We start from the raw sequence: 17,918 nt of genomic DNA, 5'->3' as shown, positions 1-17,918 counted from the left end.
GTCTGTGTCCCTCTCTCCCTGTGTCTGTCTGCCTCTCCGTCTGTGTCCCTCTCTCCCTGTGTCTGTCTGCCTCTCCGTCTGTGTCCCTCTCTCCCTGTGTCTGTCTGCCTCTCCGTCTGTGTCCCTCTCTCCCTGTGTCTGTCTGCCTCTCCGTCTGTGTCCCTCTCTCCCTGTGTCTGTCTGCCTCTCCGTCTGTGTCCCTCTCTCCCTGTGTCTGTCTGCCTCTCCGTCTGTGTCCCTCTCTCCCTGTGTCTGTCTGCCTCTCCGTCTGTGTCCCTCTCTCCCTGTGTCTGTCTGCCTCTCCGTCTGTGTCCCTCTCTCCCTGTGTCTGTCTGCCTCTCCGTCTGTGTCCCTCTCTCCCTGTGTCTGTCTGCCTCTCCGTCTGTGTCCCTCTCTCCCTGTGTCTGTCTGCCTCTCCGTCTGTGTCCCTCTCTCCCTGTGTCTGTCTGCCTCTCCGTCTGTGTCCCTCTCTCCCTGTGTCTGTCTGCCTCTCCGTCTGTGTCCCTCTCTCCCTGTGTCTGTCTGCCTCTCCGTCTGTGTCCCTCTCTCCCTGTGTCTGTCTGCCTCTCCGTCTGTGTCCCTCTCTCCCTGTGTCTGTCTGCCTCTCCGTCTGTGTCCCTCTCTCCCTGTGTCTGTCTGCCTCTCCGTCTGTGTCCCTCTCTCCCTGTGTCTGTCTGCCTCTCCGTCTGTGTCCCTCTCTCCCTGTGTCTGTCTGCCTCTCCGTCTGTGTCCCTCTCTCCCTGTGTCTGTCTGCCTCTCCGTCTGTGTCCCTCTCTCCCTGTGTCTGTCTGCCTCTCCGTCTGTGTCCCTCTCTCCCTGTGTCTGTCTGCCTCTCCGTCTGTGTCCCTCTCTCCCTGTGTCTGTCTGCCTCTCCGTCTGTGTCCCTCTCTCCCTGTGTCTGTCTGCCTCTCCGTCTGTGTCCCTCTCTCCCTGTGTCTGTCTGCCTCTCCGTCTGTGTCCCTCTCTCCCTGTGTCTGTCTGCCTCTCCGTCTGTGTCCCTCTCTCCCTGTGTCTGTCTGCCTCTCCGTCTGTGTCCCTCTCTCCCTGTGTCTGTCTGCCTCTCCGTCTGTGTCCCTCTCTCCCTGTGTCTGTCTGCCTCTCCGTCTGTGTCCCTCTCTCCCTGTGTCCCTCTCTCCCTGTGTCTGTCTGCCTCTCCGTCTGTGTCCCTCTCTCCCTGTGTCTGTCTGCCTCTCCGTCTGTGTCCCTCTCTCCCTGTGTCCCTCTCTCCCTGTGTCTGTCTGCCTCTCCGTCTGTGTCCCTCTCTCCCTGTGTCTGTCTGCCTCTCCGTCTGTGTCCCTCTCTCCCTGTGTCTGTCTGCCTCTCCGTCTGTGTCTGTCTCTCCGTGTCTGTCTGTCTCTCCGTCTGTGTCTGTCTCTCCGTGTCTGTCTGTCTCTCCGTCTGTGTCTGTCTCTCCGTGTCTGTCTGTCTCTCCGTCTGTGTCTCTCTCTCCCTGTGTCTGTCTGTCTCTCCGTGTCTGTGTCTGTCTGTCTCTCCGTCTGTGTCTCTCTCTCTCTCTCTCTCTGTCCGTCCCCGTCTCCCCGCCCGTCCCCGTCTCCCCGTCTGTCCGTGCCCGTCTCTGGCTAGACAGGAGCCATGCAGCACATGGCCTGCTCACCATGCTGCCATTGGGCAGGAGGTTCTGCTGCATGCAGACCAAAGTAAACCCACTGGTGATGCAGTTAATCCTCCCCGATACCAGTCCACTGTGGCACTTTATGACCATCACTATTAGTATATTGCAGCAGATCATGGCTGGAACATTTACACAAAGTTGCTTTTACATTTACAGTTTGTATATTCTGTGCATGTTTAATATACTGTTGTCATCTTGTTATTAGTTATATTAATGCCAGCCTGGTGCTGCAGGAGTTACCTGTGTAACCGTGTAACACAAGCACTTCAATGCACGAATGTCCTATATGTTTATGCAAATGACAAAAACTTAACGAGATGAGCGCGCCACACGGCACTGTGTGAGAGGTCATTAAAGCAGGGCTGCTTTGTGGCTCTAGTGGGGAAAAAAAGCAGCTTTTTTAAATGTAGTGAGTTTTTTGAAGTGTATACAATAACGATACCGTAGTCTTTTATATCATAATATACAGTATTACCCCATGTGTAACACACACATTCGCTCTCTTTCCACAGCAGCCAAGTGAGAACCCGCACGCAGAACACACAGCGTGTTACATAAATACACACACAAAACTAACATGTTATAACACAAGTCCTGAACATGCAACACTCCTTCACCACTCCCACCCAGCCATCAGCCTTACTTGTTCTGTGGGGAGCAGGGCCTGGTTAGATACTGGCACATAGGCAGAAGTAGGAAGGCAAATGCTATAGTTGCCAGAACTAGAGAGAGAGAGAGAGAGAGAGAGAGAGAGAGAGAGAGAGAAATGTTACAAAACCATGTTATTTCAAAGACTTAAGCTGATGAATTAGATCCATGTGGGACAGAAAAGCATGAGAAGTTCTGTTTGTGTGTGTGTGTTGGGGGGGGGGGCGTACCTGCAGTGCAGATGGTGAAAACCACCTGGACCGAGTCAAAAAAGAAGAACATGACAAGTAGAGAAACAGAGGCTCCGATGGGGAGGAACAGAGCCTGTGTGGAGTCTATGGTCTGAATACCTGAGAACACAGTTAGTCATTACTACACCAGTCTGCTCTTAAACTGACTACACTGACCCCATAAGATAACCTCACCCTAAACATGCACTGACAGACTGACAAATATGTAGAAGGATAAAAACATTTGCTCAGAGATGTTACCATAAACCCCTACCCACAACCCCAAACCTTACTCTCAACTCATACACGTAACCTCAAACCCTACCCGCAACCCCAAAATCCCACACCCCTACACCAAATTCAGAGCACTCTCTCACACGCACACAAACACACATGCATGCACACACAAACCGTTTGCCGAGTGGTTTAAATTCTGTAGTGCAGGTGTGCTGAACTCACTGTTGTTGGAGTTGCTGTTATTGAAGGAGCTGGTGGCTGTGGGGTTTCCATCCTTGTCCTTGTCTTGGTTCTCACAGTCCATGTTTAACGATCTGAGCACAGAATCAGACAGAGAGAGACACGGTGAGGCTGGGAGAAAGTACAGACCGAGAGGGAGAGGGAGTAGCTGCAGTGTGAGGGCCAACTTTTCTGTAAAGTGGGGAAAAACCTCCTGTCCACTGGGCTTTATCCTTTTACCTTTAGAAAGTTGGCATTTTTTCCCCTCAAACATGGTCTTTTAATAGATCTGTGGCTTAGGGAGTGGTGTATACACTGCAGCAGGTAAAAAGTGTTTTAACCTCGCATACTCTGAGGTTCAAGCTGTCCTAAGATCAGCAGGACCTGGGGCCAGGAGGCTCAAACTCTAGGCCCCTTCTACTACTACACAGGCAGGCAGAGCTCTTATTTGGGGCTAGTTCATGACAACACGTAATTTAGCAACAGGCTAAAGAAGAGAATACATATAGAGTAATGTAGCAGTAACCAGCAGTAGGGAAATTAACACATTATTAAAAAAAAAAAAAAAAAAAACCCACAATTTTCCACTCTGTATGAAATGAAAATGCAGACAGCAAGGACAGATACCTTTGAAGTACACTTTCTTTAACCACCAGAAGAATGCATCAATGTTTTTATCTTTTATTATCACTTCATTTAGTCAGTGCCAGTGTTTTTTGTAACATGGGTCTTCCACTTTGGGAAGAGAGGAGAGAGTGTGAAGGAGCACATGACGTTACTCACAGCGTGAGCCACCTTTGCCAAACCCTTCTCCCAGTCCAAACGGGGCACAGTCTAAGCAGCGATTCACGCTGCCATTAGCACAACAGCGGCAGTTCTTCCAGTGTTGGCTTGGCCGTTCCCTACACACTCTCTCTGCTCGAACACACCAGGCTGGCGGAGCGGGTCGTTCAGAGCAGGGGTGTTGGGGTAGGGAGGACCGCCGCACGCTGACCGGGGACCAGCCCGTGTGGAGGGCAGTCCCTTCCTAAAACCCAAAGAGCAGGGGAGACAACGCCACCTCTGAAAGCTTACCTGAAGCTGCCATAGACAATGAGGAGGATGGAGATGAGGAAGGTGGACACCTGGCTGGAGTCGACGAGGGAGTAAGCCCTGGAGGTGGAACAAAAAGGAGTCGTGACCGAGAGAAAAGCCATCTAAGAACAGAGATTTTTCCCTCATTAAAGAATCCTCCATACAAGCCATTACTAAATCGGCTTCTTTTTAGGTTCTGCACAAACCAATCCTATTTCACCATGAGAGTGGGTAATTCATGCCTAGGAATGAAAAAGTTAATAATGTAACAAACCTTTATTTTTCCCCACAAAGCCCCAAATTGGTTACCTCTGACTGTAAATTAGCATTAAATTCTCATTTTCTTTGAGTTTTATATTCTTATATTTTGAGTACTCTATCCTCCCAAGGCTGTTTAAAGGCAGATAGAGGAATACAATAAAAATGAAGGTCAAAATAAACTCAAACAAAAGAAGCAGCACAGACAAGAAGAAAAGAAAAGATGGATAATTAAAACTGTTTGAACAAAGTCATCTTCATTTGTTGTTTTTTTGTGAATACGCTAATGTCAAATAACTCCGTATGCCAACGTGGATTGCTCCAGGAGCGCAGACACACAGAGGGCTCATCTCCATACAGCAGGTTTCTGTGATAACAGTATTGCAAAATTTTGTTTGTTTGGCAAACATCATTCTATAGGTGCGTGAACTTGCAAAAACGGAATCATGATATTTGATTGTTATTTATTTACTGATTTGTTTGTTTGCTAACAAGTTGGGATGACACCAACATAGTAGTGCTGCATCTTCTAAATCAACAAACAACAGGGGAGAACATGGAGAAGTACTGCTATACACTAACAGTACAATGACTTAGAATCCAGTTGTTTTCTGTTTCTACAAAGCTTTATTCTGACAGGGAGACTCCAGTGTGGATGATGTTTATAAACCATCAACAGTCAAAACTAGTTTGTTTTTCTCTGAGGCATGAAGTTGGTCCCCAAGGTACCAACAATACTCATGTTATGCACAGAATATCATATTGATAATATTTATCAGGAAAACGATACACCTACATCTTCCTATAAAAAGGCCTATAACAGAACCTTTCTTTGGGCCACATTTATGACAGGTTTCGGAATATTCGAGCTCTCTCCTCCATGATGCAAGCTCCATTTACTCGTTAACTTCCCGTGTGGGAAACCCAGAAAATATTTTTAAACCACACAATGCACACTTATAAGTCAGACCCAGATATTTTGGAGTGCATAAATTGGACACCAATCGCTGTAAAACCGCAGGAAGTGGTTGTTCCAGGGTTCACTCTCACTCTAGAACACTCTGGGGCTGGCCAGGCCTTGGCAGACGTAAACAGTAACGAGGAGATTTCATCTTGTGTTTAATCCCTCACATATCCCTGACAACCAGTTTCACATATCACTTTTGAAACAAGAAGATGAAGTAAAGACTTTCCTGAATTATTTATATCTACCCTAATTATTGACACTACAGGAGTGTAATGGTAAGGCAAGGAGTGGTATTGTGTGTGCTTAAGACAGAAGGTACCTGCTGGCTCTCACTAAGGTTTTGGTAAGACAAGACGACGAACCTCTCTACTTACGTTAGTCGGCAATCCTGATCTTCCGACAGTCCTGGCACAGTGGCAATTCGGGTTTACAAATCATCACCCTCATGGACAACAAGTCCTCCTACACAGGATTTTAAGCCAGAAGGTGTGGCATGCTTCTGCAAATCAGAGTGGAGTGTCTCCAACGTCAGCTGTGTCAGATCCTTAGATCCTCGTGCACTCTGCAAAACCTGCCATCAACTGAAATATTTCCACCTCCAGGTTTAACTCCATGCTTTATGATTCGCTGCGCTGACCTCACGCAAGGCAGTCTCCTCATACAGGACCACTACGGACAACCATAAACTTTAAATTCTGGTTCATCGATATAGAAGACCATTATAGGTATTCAAGCGTGAAACATCTGTATTGTGTGGCTTGTGCCACATGGGTGGCCTTGTTTTGTTATTGGAAATTCTGATGCGGGCCTGACAGACTGCACTTCAGATGCTGTGATCCTGTTAGGTCTTGCTGGACCTTTGGGATAAAGGACTTGGTGTGTAAAAGTACACTGTGTGAGTAAAGTAAGTAGACACCTGACCATCACACCAACATGAACTTGTCAGACCATCCCAGTCTATGGGCATTAATGTGGAGCTCCCCCTGCCCCCTTGTGGCTGTTAGCAGCTTCCAGTCTTCTTGAAAAGCTTTCTACAAGATTTTGGAATGTGTGCATTTTTCCATTCGTGTTGATTGAGAAGACCTGGCTTGCAGTCAGGATACGAATGCATCCCAAAGGTGTTAACTGGGGTTGAGGTCAGGGTTCTGTACTCCAGGTCACTGGAGTTCCTCTACAACAAAACACATCAAACTGTCATTATGGACCTTGCTTTGTGCACTGGGCACAGGCATACTGGAAAAGGAAAGGGTGTTCTGGGGTGGAAAGGATGGATAAGGAAACACTTGCCAAAAGGAAGCATATAATGTCTAAAATGTCTGTAGCATTAACATTAACCTTCACTGGAACTAAGGGGCCTAGTCCAAACCCTGAAAAACAGCCACAGACCATTAGCTCTCCTCCGCCAAACTTTACTGTTGACAGTACACGTTCGGGTAGGAGGCCCAGTTCTTCTGGTATTTGCCAAACCCAGATTCATCCGTCTGTGAAGTGATTCAGAGAACACTTTCCCGTTGCTCCAGAGTCCAGTGGCGGCGTGCTACACACCACTCCAGCCAACTTTTGGCACTGCGCATGGTGAACTCAGGCCCATGTACAGCTGCTCAGCCCTGGAAACTCATTTCACGAAGGTCCCCACGCACAGTTCATGTGCTGAGGCTGCTTCCAAACGTATGTAGAATTACATTGCAGCTCTGTTCTTACTGAAGCAACATTACATGCTTCACTTGGAGGTCATGCTCTGTGAGATGGTGTAGTCCATGTCTTTGTGGCTTAGCCATTTCTGCTTCTAGGTGCTTGTGTTTCACAACAGCACTTAATTGCCCAGCGAAGATCTAGCAGATCAGAAACTGACGAGACAAAAAGGTGGCATCTTGTGACAGTGTCACGTTGTAATGAAGGCTGCAGGCAGCCACCCTACCTGGTACTGGAAACCAGGGCTGACGGGAGGTCAATGTTGGCCCTGACCACCGGACCAATTGACTGTACCAGTCACAGTCACATCGCCTTCACCTCCGGGGAGTGTCCCGTGCACGTGACACTGTCCACATGTCCCTCCGCCCACAACTGCCCTTTCCAACAGGGCCATGTTCATGCCCTTCCCCACAGCAAGGGTGGGCTCATCAACCTGTGCCACACTCCCATCCCACTTCTGACACCATTTGTAATGAAGGCTGAAGGAAGCCACCCTACCCAGGACTGACCACTGGACCAAAGAGCCAGCTGTCTGGCATAGCAGCCAGGGCACCCATTTAACTTTCTTAAGTGCCTGTCTCCATCGCACAGCCTCTTCAGCGTGTCCTATTCTAGCGCCAACGTTTGTCTATGGCACTTGCGTGGCTACGTGCTTGAATTTAACTGCCTGTCAACAACTGACAAAAACATGAACTCAATAATTAGGAAGGGTGACCACATACCTTTGGCCCGACAGTGACTCTAGTATATGTCATATTGCCAACTTAGGAACGTCCAACAGAGCTGCAGTTGAGGATTAAGATGGTTTGGCCTTGAGCAGGTGTTTGGCAAAAGTTTCACACTCAGGAGAGCAATGCAGGTTCAAATTACTTCGCTAAGCTCCTTTAGCATCAAGATCAGGAAATTACTTTTCAACATGAGTCCTCCTTCAAAACACACTAATGCAGTAGAATTGTCTAATTATACTAAATTTGTGTTGGACTAATCCATCCTTTACATCTATACATTTTACTTTTTATTTAATTTAAAATTAAACCGACCATGCATTCTCTTTAAACATTGTCAAACTTTATATTGCACATTTCATGCATAATTCATTTAAAGTACTTTACAAATTTAAAATAATGTGCCTTGATTTAGCCTCAGTCAATATCAAGTTTGTCATTAAGAAACAATTAGCAATGTCCTAAGAGCACAGCTGTACTTGCTTTCTGAAGAAAACAATGCATTACTGTTTAAGAAATGAAGCACGTGTCATGCAAACAATATTTAAATCCATTTCAAAAGTATACGTAGGTCTCAGAGGGAAAAAAAATGTCTAATTTAAGTAATATAATGAATAAGTTTCACATAACCTGATGAAGTAAGTAATCTAAAGAGTTCGGGTTAGCGAACCCATGTTTGAACTCTACTCTTCATGTCCAAGATCATGGATCAGAGCCAAAACAGACTGCAACAAACAACGTTCCTGAAGGGATACATGCACACATGCTTGTGTATGTGTGTGTTGCCCATGACTGAGTGACTCTCAGAGAGACTTTGCAACACAGACAATATATAAACTTACAAAACAAAAAGACTGATCAATGAAGGCAGACAAGACCACAAACCTCAGTAATCACAAATGCCCAGGAATTGAGAAATAAAGGAATAAGTTGTCATTCATTTATGCAAACAAACAAGGCTTTTATACGCATCTATCAGACAACAACCAAATATTATGCAAAATTAGCCTACAGCACAAGGAACAGAATTAGGTCTGCATGCACTGAGCTTTACAGTCTTAATTCTCATAAACAGGGCAATGACCACTGTAAAATGCGCACTACTGCCATGTGAGGCTGGAGAACTGCAGCTCATTTAGATCAGGCTTCATCTTACGACTGAACAAATGGTTATGTCTGCAGCCAACCTGTACGCCTTCACTGAAAACATTCTTTAAGGAGAACCGACCTAATCGCTGCACATTTATTGTGAAACTACTAATAGAGAATTATGGGGAAGCATAAGTGCTAAGCCACGCATGGACAGGCTGAAGAGCATACGATGAGAACACACGTAGCTCTGCAGTGTGTTTGACCTCAGCTCTCCTACAGCAGGCCTGGGCCTGCATGTCCCCAGTACGGAAAGGACAAACGCAAAAAGGTGAGAGATGTTGCAGAGAGCAAACAGTTCTTACGGACGATTCTAACCTACATCTCAGAAGCAAAAGGGTGACCCCTGCGACCGACCTTCATGTCTGCGCTTAGATACCCGGCCTCTAACCAGGGATGTGGAGTGTGTGCGGTGGCCTTCAAAACGCATCAACACCCGCCTTCCAGGGACACGCAGCCGCTAGACAGCTGCGGATGCCTCCTGTCCTCAGAAATCTCGGAGTTACCTCTCCGAAATCACACAGGACTGAGTGAACGAGGGAAACGACCCAAAGGGTTGATGAGTGTAAGAAAGAAACCGAAACAAAATCAAACATGGATTAAAATGTGCATTGGCAAAATCAAATGATTTGTGAAATCTCACATCATAGGTCACTGTTCATTGGGGTGGGAAACCGATGAAGATCCATTGTGACACAGGACACTAATGCACATATCTTGGAAACTAGTGCCTGATTTTACTGATGCAACATGCTATGGCAATGAGTGAATCAGGGGTGGTGAGGTAGAGTGTTACTGATTGTGAGCCTGGCTCCATGTGTCTAGTTCTGTTTCTAGAGCCCTGATTGGTCAAATAGGTGAGACACCTTGGCCCTGTGCAGACTTCATTAACATTTTTGTAAACAACTACAACAGAAGTCAAGTGTGTGTTGGCCCAGTGTACAACAAGTCTCAATGATGCTCTTTAACAACGGGAAATTTAGCAGTCATTCCAGTGGTAATGTGAGTCTGTAGGCAATTAAAGGACAACGGAGCTCGGCCAGTCCTGCTTTACAAAACAAAAAGCTAGATATTGTGCAGAGAGTGGCACATTTGCAGTTGGAATGTTTGGCACCTTGATCAGAAAATAATATCATAAGCAAAATCAGACGTAGCACTGAACCTCCCCCAACCTCATGGTTTGTGTAATACTTTTGCACAGTCTGAAAAGGGGGAAGCAAAACTAAAGTACTTGAATTATAAGTGTGAGATTTTTTAATGGGTTAGAAGATGCAAGGATAGGCTATGGTCCACAAAACAGGGAATGATCCCATATGTCCATTTTGTAACACGGGTGGTCATTTCCTAAGATTATTATTACATTTAGACACCTAAGACTTTATTCGGTTTGTTAAGAGTTGCACTCAAAGCTGATCTAGTAGGTTAGAATCGAAAAGAAAAAACCAAACCCATTCACACTCCTGGCTAAATAATGTGTGTCATTTTGGATAGGTGGAAATATGAATGTATAGACAGATGGACACTCTCTGTGATATTAGAGATGCTGTAAATTACAAAAATAGGCCAGACAGTATTTTTCAATGGTTTCTTAATATTAACTTAATATTAAAAGATCAAGTTCAATGCAGAAAGAAAACATATGCACGATAAGAACAGACAGCCAACTCATCTAAAAATTTTTACTGTGTACAGAAAAACTAATTTTAGGTTTTGCTGCGCAGGACTGATAGGAGAACAGGAGTCACAGGAGGACAAAATGGAAAGGAAGAAATGGGATTAAAAACCAAAACAGCATGTTAGAGCTGTCTAATTCTTAAAGGCCAATTCTAAACCGATGCGCAATTCTTGTTTGCGAGAGTCTGTGTCAGATCAACACAACTGCAAGGCCAAAGCACACTCAAAGGAAGAGACCATATGAATCTGAGCTGCTGTTTCTTCCAGCCTAAAGCATGAGAAAGAACTAGATGTGAACTTGTCTAACCCAAAACACAGGTGTGAGGTGGACCAAGACCATTGACTGCCCCTTATTGATGAGGGCTACCTCAGAGAAACAGCATGTCTAAAACATGCAATCAGCTGTACGTAGCATCCTCACATGTACCCACAACCAGGAAGAAAACATTCACATGTTCATCATGATTTTTTATCCCTATATCCACAGAGATCATAAACTTAACTAGAGATAACAGAAAAAACTGGGAAACGACAGAGTATTAATCGTATTATTAACACTTTGGGATAATTCCACAGCAAGTGCCAACAACTTACCAACTTTTCCTTTTACATCTGATCAATAACAGGTTGAGGGTGTGTGGACCCACTGCACCACAACTCTCAATGAGCCTCCTCTGGTGTGGACTCTAAGCTAGGCCTGCACCATACACTCCGATACAGACGATAAAGGACACGTGACCAATGCCGACGCCTAATGCGATAATCACCCATGTGGCACAGTGAGAACAAATGCAGAGACTGTGGCGTTCTACATGGAAATGTGCTGCATTGTGCACGAGGAGAAGAAATAAAATAAAATAATAAAAAAAATTGCCACACCACTGTAACCATGACAACATGACACGTCCCTTGTAATAACTTCAGATTTGAAAGAACTCCATCTTGACAAATAGAAAGGGTCCCTATATGTTTAAAACAGTAGAATACCAGGCTAACAGACTACAGAAGAGAACAAAGATCAAACTGCCTATGCTCTTAACACAAGGAGATCATATTGTCAGTTCTAAACATTTCAAATTAAAACACGTGCAAATTAAATGTTAGTTTAGCCTCCTGATAGTCTGCCATCAGCCATAAGAATAAACCGTAAGAGCAAGTATAAAATAACTAAGCCAATTGTAAATAATTTGTTGAATAGAACAAAACTAAAGGACAAACATTTTTACTGTAGCTAAGAAGCTGTTAGGCCTACTCAACTGCAAGTTTTTAAAAAGAAAGAAGAGAATGTTTATCTTGTCCAGTTATCTCCAGTTCTCAAACTGTAAGAGAGACAAGGTGTCTTGTTATGCTAAATACCAGCTCAAGGAGCTGGTCACACTTGGATATGGGAGCAGAGGTTTGATGTCTGGGGCTTTAGTCCTTTTTTTCTATAAAAGGCAGAACTAGTTTCCTTTTGTTTAAACGACAAATACTGCAAAATGATAGCCACAGCGCCTTTCATAGTAACCAATGTAACATCAGCCATTTTCATACCTGTTAAATCAAAGATGGCATCATTTCTGTGACGGATGGTTTTATTCCTTTAATTTCACATTTTGCAATGGCAGTATTTGATTTTTGAGCTTTTAAATCAGTTAAAAATGGCTAAACAGCAAAGGTAATATTAGCTTTTTGCTATGGTAGAGGGAGCTGGCAGTAATGGTGTTGATGGGTAATTACCAACACACGGTATACTATTTAGCATAATAAAAATATAAACTAAAATGAAAAGAGAAATTCTTGGGCTCACACAGGTGCACCGGGGAAGGGAAGTGTAACGGCAATATGATCATATCACAATTAAAATTTAAATAAATATTGCCCAGCCCTGCTAACCTAATGGACATATTAGAAAGCAATAACTGATACCATTTATTTACAATTACTAGGCCTATACCTGACTGGGGCAACGTGATGCGTCAGTGGCTGAATATAATAAGAGATTGAAGGTCATTTTCACAGCATCCTCAAAATGCCTAATTATATTCCCCAGCCATAAAGGCCTGGAACTTCAATTTGTACAGGTTAATGGCCAATGAACTGAATAAACATGCATGTTTAATCATCAATCTGCAAGTGAACCCAAAACGAAACCCAAGAAACAGCTTCTGTTGCGTTTGTGGTTTTTTTTTGTGCAGAATCTGTAAGAATAGTTAGCACATGGCACACTGCAGATGTTTTATTGAGCATAACTGTGCGGAAACAAAGTGGATATTTACCATTTTACTACAAAATTAAATGACAATTTAACGGCTAGGTCAACTCACGCAAACTACACTACAGCAAGTAGTCAATTCCTACTGGGCATCCTCATTCACATAAAGGAATGTCTCGGTTTTCTCTCTGGGTACTGATGTCGCACAAGAAGTTGTAGATTAAACCAACAAAAATTTCACGCCTGCATAAAAGGCAGATGAGTGGCAGTTTTAAAAATGCCATTATGACAGTATTATCCACTACAATATTTCATCTTAAATATCTTCACAATGAAAAATAATCAGCACAACAATATAGGTTTTCTGGTGGAACCTCAAAGCTTTAAGATAGGAGCAATTTCATACAAATTAGGCTGCTTTTTCATCCATTTTTTATCATGGTTCTACCATTCATAACTACACTGCCACATACTGCATTTAGGCAACTGTTTTTAAAAGACTTCTTTCTATAGTTTAAAACCACCTATTCTGCATCAACACTTGACACTTTGACAAAGATTTCCATTCATTACTGTCTTCTGTCTTCTCATGTAGGATTTGATCATGGTGCTTGGGTTTCAGTCATTTGCAAAGTGACCTGAAATACCTTACTGACAGACACTGGAACTGTGTATAATGTGAGACCATCAAAGCTCTCTAAGAGGCAACTCGCACTCCACAATTTTTTCAATTAATTTCTACAGAGAATACCAGTAGACTTACAGGATTGAGATACTTCTATAAGCAGGAAGTTGTCTAATATATTAGTTATTTGAAAAAAGGTTATAGCAGGATGTAAAAATGCTAAAATTGTACCTGTAAAAATACAATTTTTAAAAAGGCTAGTCCCAAACAGTTCAATCAAGAGGTCAGAAGCATTTGGATCAACATCTGCTTAATATTAAGCAGTTAGTTGCCATATAACTGCTGCTGGATTGCTACACAACAGCCAGAAGCTCAGTTCTACATACACGTACCACCTCGGATGTTAAATGATCAGTGCTCGGTCACTGCCAGGAGCAGTTGAAAAGGAAAGCAGCTGAAAACTAAGAGGAAAACACTGAACTAATCCAGCATCTCTTCCAAGCTTTTGGAAATATCAGTATGGATACTCTGAGACTATAAATACAACACTAGATATTCATAGAATGATCTTACATAATGAGAAAAGTGTTACACGAATACATGTTCAAGTAACACTTGTTTTTACCAGATGCTGTGGACATCCTAATCAATCTCAGATCATTCAGATTCATATCATCCAACTAACAAGAAAATCTTGGGTCAAGTTAACACAGGTGTAATTCAGGCTGATCAGGCTGAGAGGAAAAGTTTAGGTCAAAAATAAATGTATTCCAATGTGTTCCAAAAGCAAATGACAGCACTATCATTGTAGGAATGCAAGGGTTTCTGGCATCCTTGCAAGGCACACTAACCACAATAAATAGCAATATAGTATTCTGTACACATCTCACAATCCTAACTCATATCGCCAATGGATATGGGTATTCTTCACATGGTAGGATTTCGCAATTACGCAGAAACTGGAATTCCCCCATGTTTTTGCCATCATTTGAGCATAACTTGCTAACTTGTGAACATATAAACAAACTTTGCCAAGCCATTTTGAAGAAATGTTTTTCTATTCTAGAAACTTTCAGAGTCTTACCTATTTACAAATGTGTATGACATAGAACCAGGCGCCCCAAACTACCAGTGAAGCTACAGGTGCCTGAGTTCTTATGCATAATATTAATAATGGTACAATGGTGGTAAATCTGGATCTGCATGCCTGTCCTGAAATGTACTGATTTATACAAAATATTATGCTGCATGATAAAAAGATGAGCACAAAACTATAGTAAAACAGTCTTGAACATATCAGTTCTTCTCATCTGCAGTGATAACTTGCCACGAGGAAGATTTTAAGTCCTAAATATATCAACAATTCAGATCCTAGTGCCTCTTACTGTCACATATTCAGATTTGTTACATTTCTCTAAAAATCTGCTTTTTAAATCCAGTCTGAATGACCATTTACTTCTCAAAATAGTAATTCTTAATTTTTAAAATTTTCCTTCTAGCCAAAAGTCAAGACCTGCCTGTTTCTACTACAAAAAAGATCCTGATGGCACTCAGTCAAATCAAGAAATCTAGTTTCACAGTATACCTCTATGAAGGGCCAAAGAAAGACAGTTTAGTGTTGTCTGTGGGTTAAATCCAGCAATTCAGTTGGTTAGGGACTTAATTATCTGATAATCTGAAGCATCTTTTTATGAGTATGAAAAACATGATAATGTACAGTTGCCTTTGAGTAATGCACTGAAAGAATACTGGCCTAGATTACACTACAAACATTTATGTCTCAACAGCTAAAACCTACTGGGCTGGTTTTTACAACACACTGCAAGGCCAATTCTACATTAGACTTGTTAATAGTAAGCCTCCTTTAAAATCTCCCAGACAGAATGGAACTAACCCAGATTTAATCTGAACCCTGCCAAGCAGCTGGTAAACACTTCAACGATGACAAAGTACATCTCAGTGAATGCAAGGCTGCTTAGAACAACAGATACAAATGAATGAATGGGCAACTAAAAGCAGACAAACAATGAGGCATAGTGGCACACCTTGATATGGCATTTAAAATGCAGACAATAATTATATATGAGAGATGACAATCTAAAATCATGAAACATACATTGTGCAGGAGATCTAGTAGTCTGAAACATTCTACATATTTAATTTTCTTACAGTGACATGATTACACCAAGCAAGACCAAGTTTTTTTCTAAAAAACTAAGAGTGAGTAAATGTGACACCTCTGCAACTCTGTTTAGAAAGTCAGAGCAGCAATATGAAATATTTTTCAGGTATGCTCAACAATTTCTTCAAGTGTTATGACCCAAGGTGTAATAGTTACTGGTGGGTGGGTAATTCACCTGTCTGGCCTTACCAAACACGAAATCTCCAACGCATCCAATACGTGTGGTATTGCCAGTGTGTATAAGTTTAGCTAATCTATTTACAACAGAGAAGTCCACATGCAGTCATGTTCATCAAGAAGTTAAAATCCGTGGTGGGACCAAATCTTCCAGTTCCACAGCTGTAATTACTAAACGGGGGCCTCAAATGTACAGTCCTAAGATACAGTAAATGGGAAACCTTAGGGGAAAAAAAACAGCTATCTACTGAATTAAGCGATTATTGTGATGAGACACCAAGACTGAATCTTCCACCACTTAAAATCAGAACACATTAATGCAATGCGTGCATTCATTACTATGTAAAGAGGGACAAACCAGTCCAGTCAAGTTAATGAGCCAAACCCGCAATTTTTGCACTGCGAGCAAGCCAGGTTAGCTAAAACAGCAAACTAAAAGCAACTGTTAGCATTGTAATGTTAGTTAGTTACGCAGCTCCAAATGCCCATTAAAACGGCACAACTACCCAACCTAGCTGCTTAGAAAGACAAGTTAAGAAACTAAATGTCATCACAGATAAGCAGAACCTCACGTCGCCTGCAACGAGCCCAAACGTACGCTAGCATGCAGCTAGCTGAAGAAACCTTCTTTGTTAGTAGCTCGGCGGCTAACTTGGGTTAGCTCAGCTCAGCTAATGCGAATTCGTTAATATGGCGCTGTATAACAGGTCAAGTCACGGCACTGGGGCCGAGAGGGACGGGATGAGCATCTAAACACTTGCTTTCGCACTTTGTGACAGCGGAACTGTCTCTGAGTGCATCGTCTCGCCGCACTTCGTTCATGAGCTGGATGTTAGCTGGATGAAACACACCTCGAACCTTGACGCGAGCTCACCGCGGGCACGGATGTGTAGAAAATTGTGCGGATAATACATTTGATTGTGGCAACACTCGGGCGCTTTTTTAAACGGATGGGGCGTTTCTAAAGAAACAGAGAGCCGCTAAGATAAGCAAAGCCAAGCCTCACACCACGGCTATGCGCACTCACCAGGAGTAGCTCTGCTCCGCCATGTCGCCGAGGACAACAGTCGGTGGGCTCCGCGACTGTAGCGAGCACAGGTCCGGGTTCCCTGGAGCAAAACGGCGAAGCCCGACGGGGGATTATATCTCCTCCACAGTTTCAGTGTTCACCTTCTTACCAAAGCCCTTCTGATAACAACATGGCGATGTCTGCCGTGGCGTACTCAGCTAGCAGAGACTAGCTGGATAGCTTACAACAGAAATGACAATGATGGCTTTTGCTAGCTTTAGCCGGACAAGACAAAAGCACTCCGGAGGAAAAACAACTATTTTGTCAGCTCAGCGACTGCCTGTCGTTTTACCTCCGTCAAAACAGGCCTCGACGTGAAAGGCCCCTTACGCGATCTGTAAATCCATTGTCGAGGTGTAATTTTCGGTCTGCATACGGAGGCACGGTACGTTCGTTCGGCCGCGCAGATCGCTTTGTTTTCTATGGCGAGGGCCGCGAGAACGCGCAGTGTCGTCGCGGGAGCGCGCAGCGTCGCCCTTGCCAGAAATGTTTGCGAACCGCGTCTGTGGACTACAGAACCGGTACAGGGATCAATGGTATAGAGATTTAGGCTCAACCGTCCGGTGGCCGAGAGCATTTCAGCCCCCGCGCATAATAAACTGCGATTGTCCTCGTGGCATTGATCGTAATAAAGTATTTTAAAAACATTTACATCCATTTTCGAGTAGCGTAATGATCGCTGAAATCTAACTCTAACTAGTCACTATAAGGGGTTTCATCCATGGTCACGGGTTAATGTAATGAGTTAAGCATTTGAACATTTGAACATAAATTGAACATACGTTGCCGTTCTCCCGGGAGGCTCCGCGCAAGGGAAACTTGGTCGACTGATGCAGAAGCGAATTTACGGTGGCCTTTGATGTATGAATTATCTACCAAGCCTCGTGGTATTACGCTGTTTCAGTCATTATATATGAACTGAGGACGCATGAGAGGCATCGGCTTGGTTTAAATGAGGGGACCTTTCTAGGGTCTCCCTACGTGTCCATAGACATGTACTGATATCGTACAAGGCTGCGATATGCAACAAGGCCCCCTGTCAAATCACGGTTTTTTTTAAAAATAGACTGTGTGCTGTATCTATCACAGTCTATGTTCTGTAGCAAACCTACAGACCTTTGGTTAGACTAACGCAATCTTGGACAACGTCACACAGGTTACAAGG

General features: G+C 43.6%; 1 protein-coding gene across 1 annotated transcript in view; it reads right to left on the bottom strand.

Moving 5' to 3' along the window:
• sppl3 (signal peptide peptidase 3) overlaps window positions 1-17,291 on the bottom strand; it is a 24,578-nt gene extending 7,287 nt beyond the window's left edge. The window contains exons 1-6 of the mRNA XM_035535646.1: window positions 17,046-17,291; window positions 16,712-16,793; window positions 4,042-4,119; window positions 2,971-3,062; window positions 2,512-2,631; window positions 2,277-2,355 (exon numbers count right to left, since the gene is read on the bottom strand). Coding sequence (XP_035391539.1) covers window positions 2,277-2,355; window positions 2,512-2,631; window positions 2,971-3,062; window positions 4,042-4,119; window positions 16,712-16,734 — 392 coding nt within the window. The 5' untranslated portion in view covers window positions 16,735-16,793; window positions 17,046-17,291. The remainder of the gene's footprint in view (window positions 1-2,276; window positions 2,356-2,511; window positions 2,632-2,970; window positions 3,063-4,041; window positions 4,120-16,711; window positions 16,794-17,045) is intronic.
• Between the last annotated feature and the right edge of the window lie 627 nt (window positions 17,292-17,918).

The sequence above is a fragment of the Electrophorus electricus genome, chromosome 17 (assembly GCF_013358815.1).
Source record: "Electrophorus electricus isolate fEleEle1 chromosome 17, fEleEle1.pri, whole genome shotgun sequence".
Taxonomy (NCBI): Eukaryota; Metazoa; Chordata; class Actinopteri; order Gymnotiformes; family Gymnotidae; genus Electrophorus; species Electrophorus electricus.
This window is presented reverse-complemented; position numbering and strand designations above follow the sequence as displayed.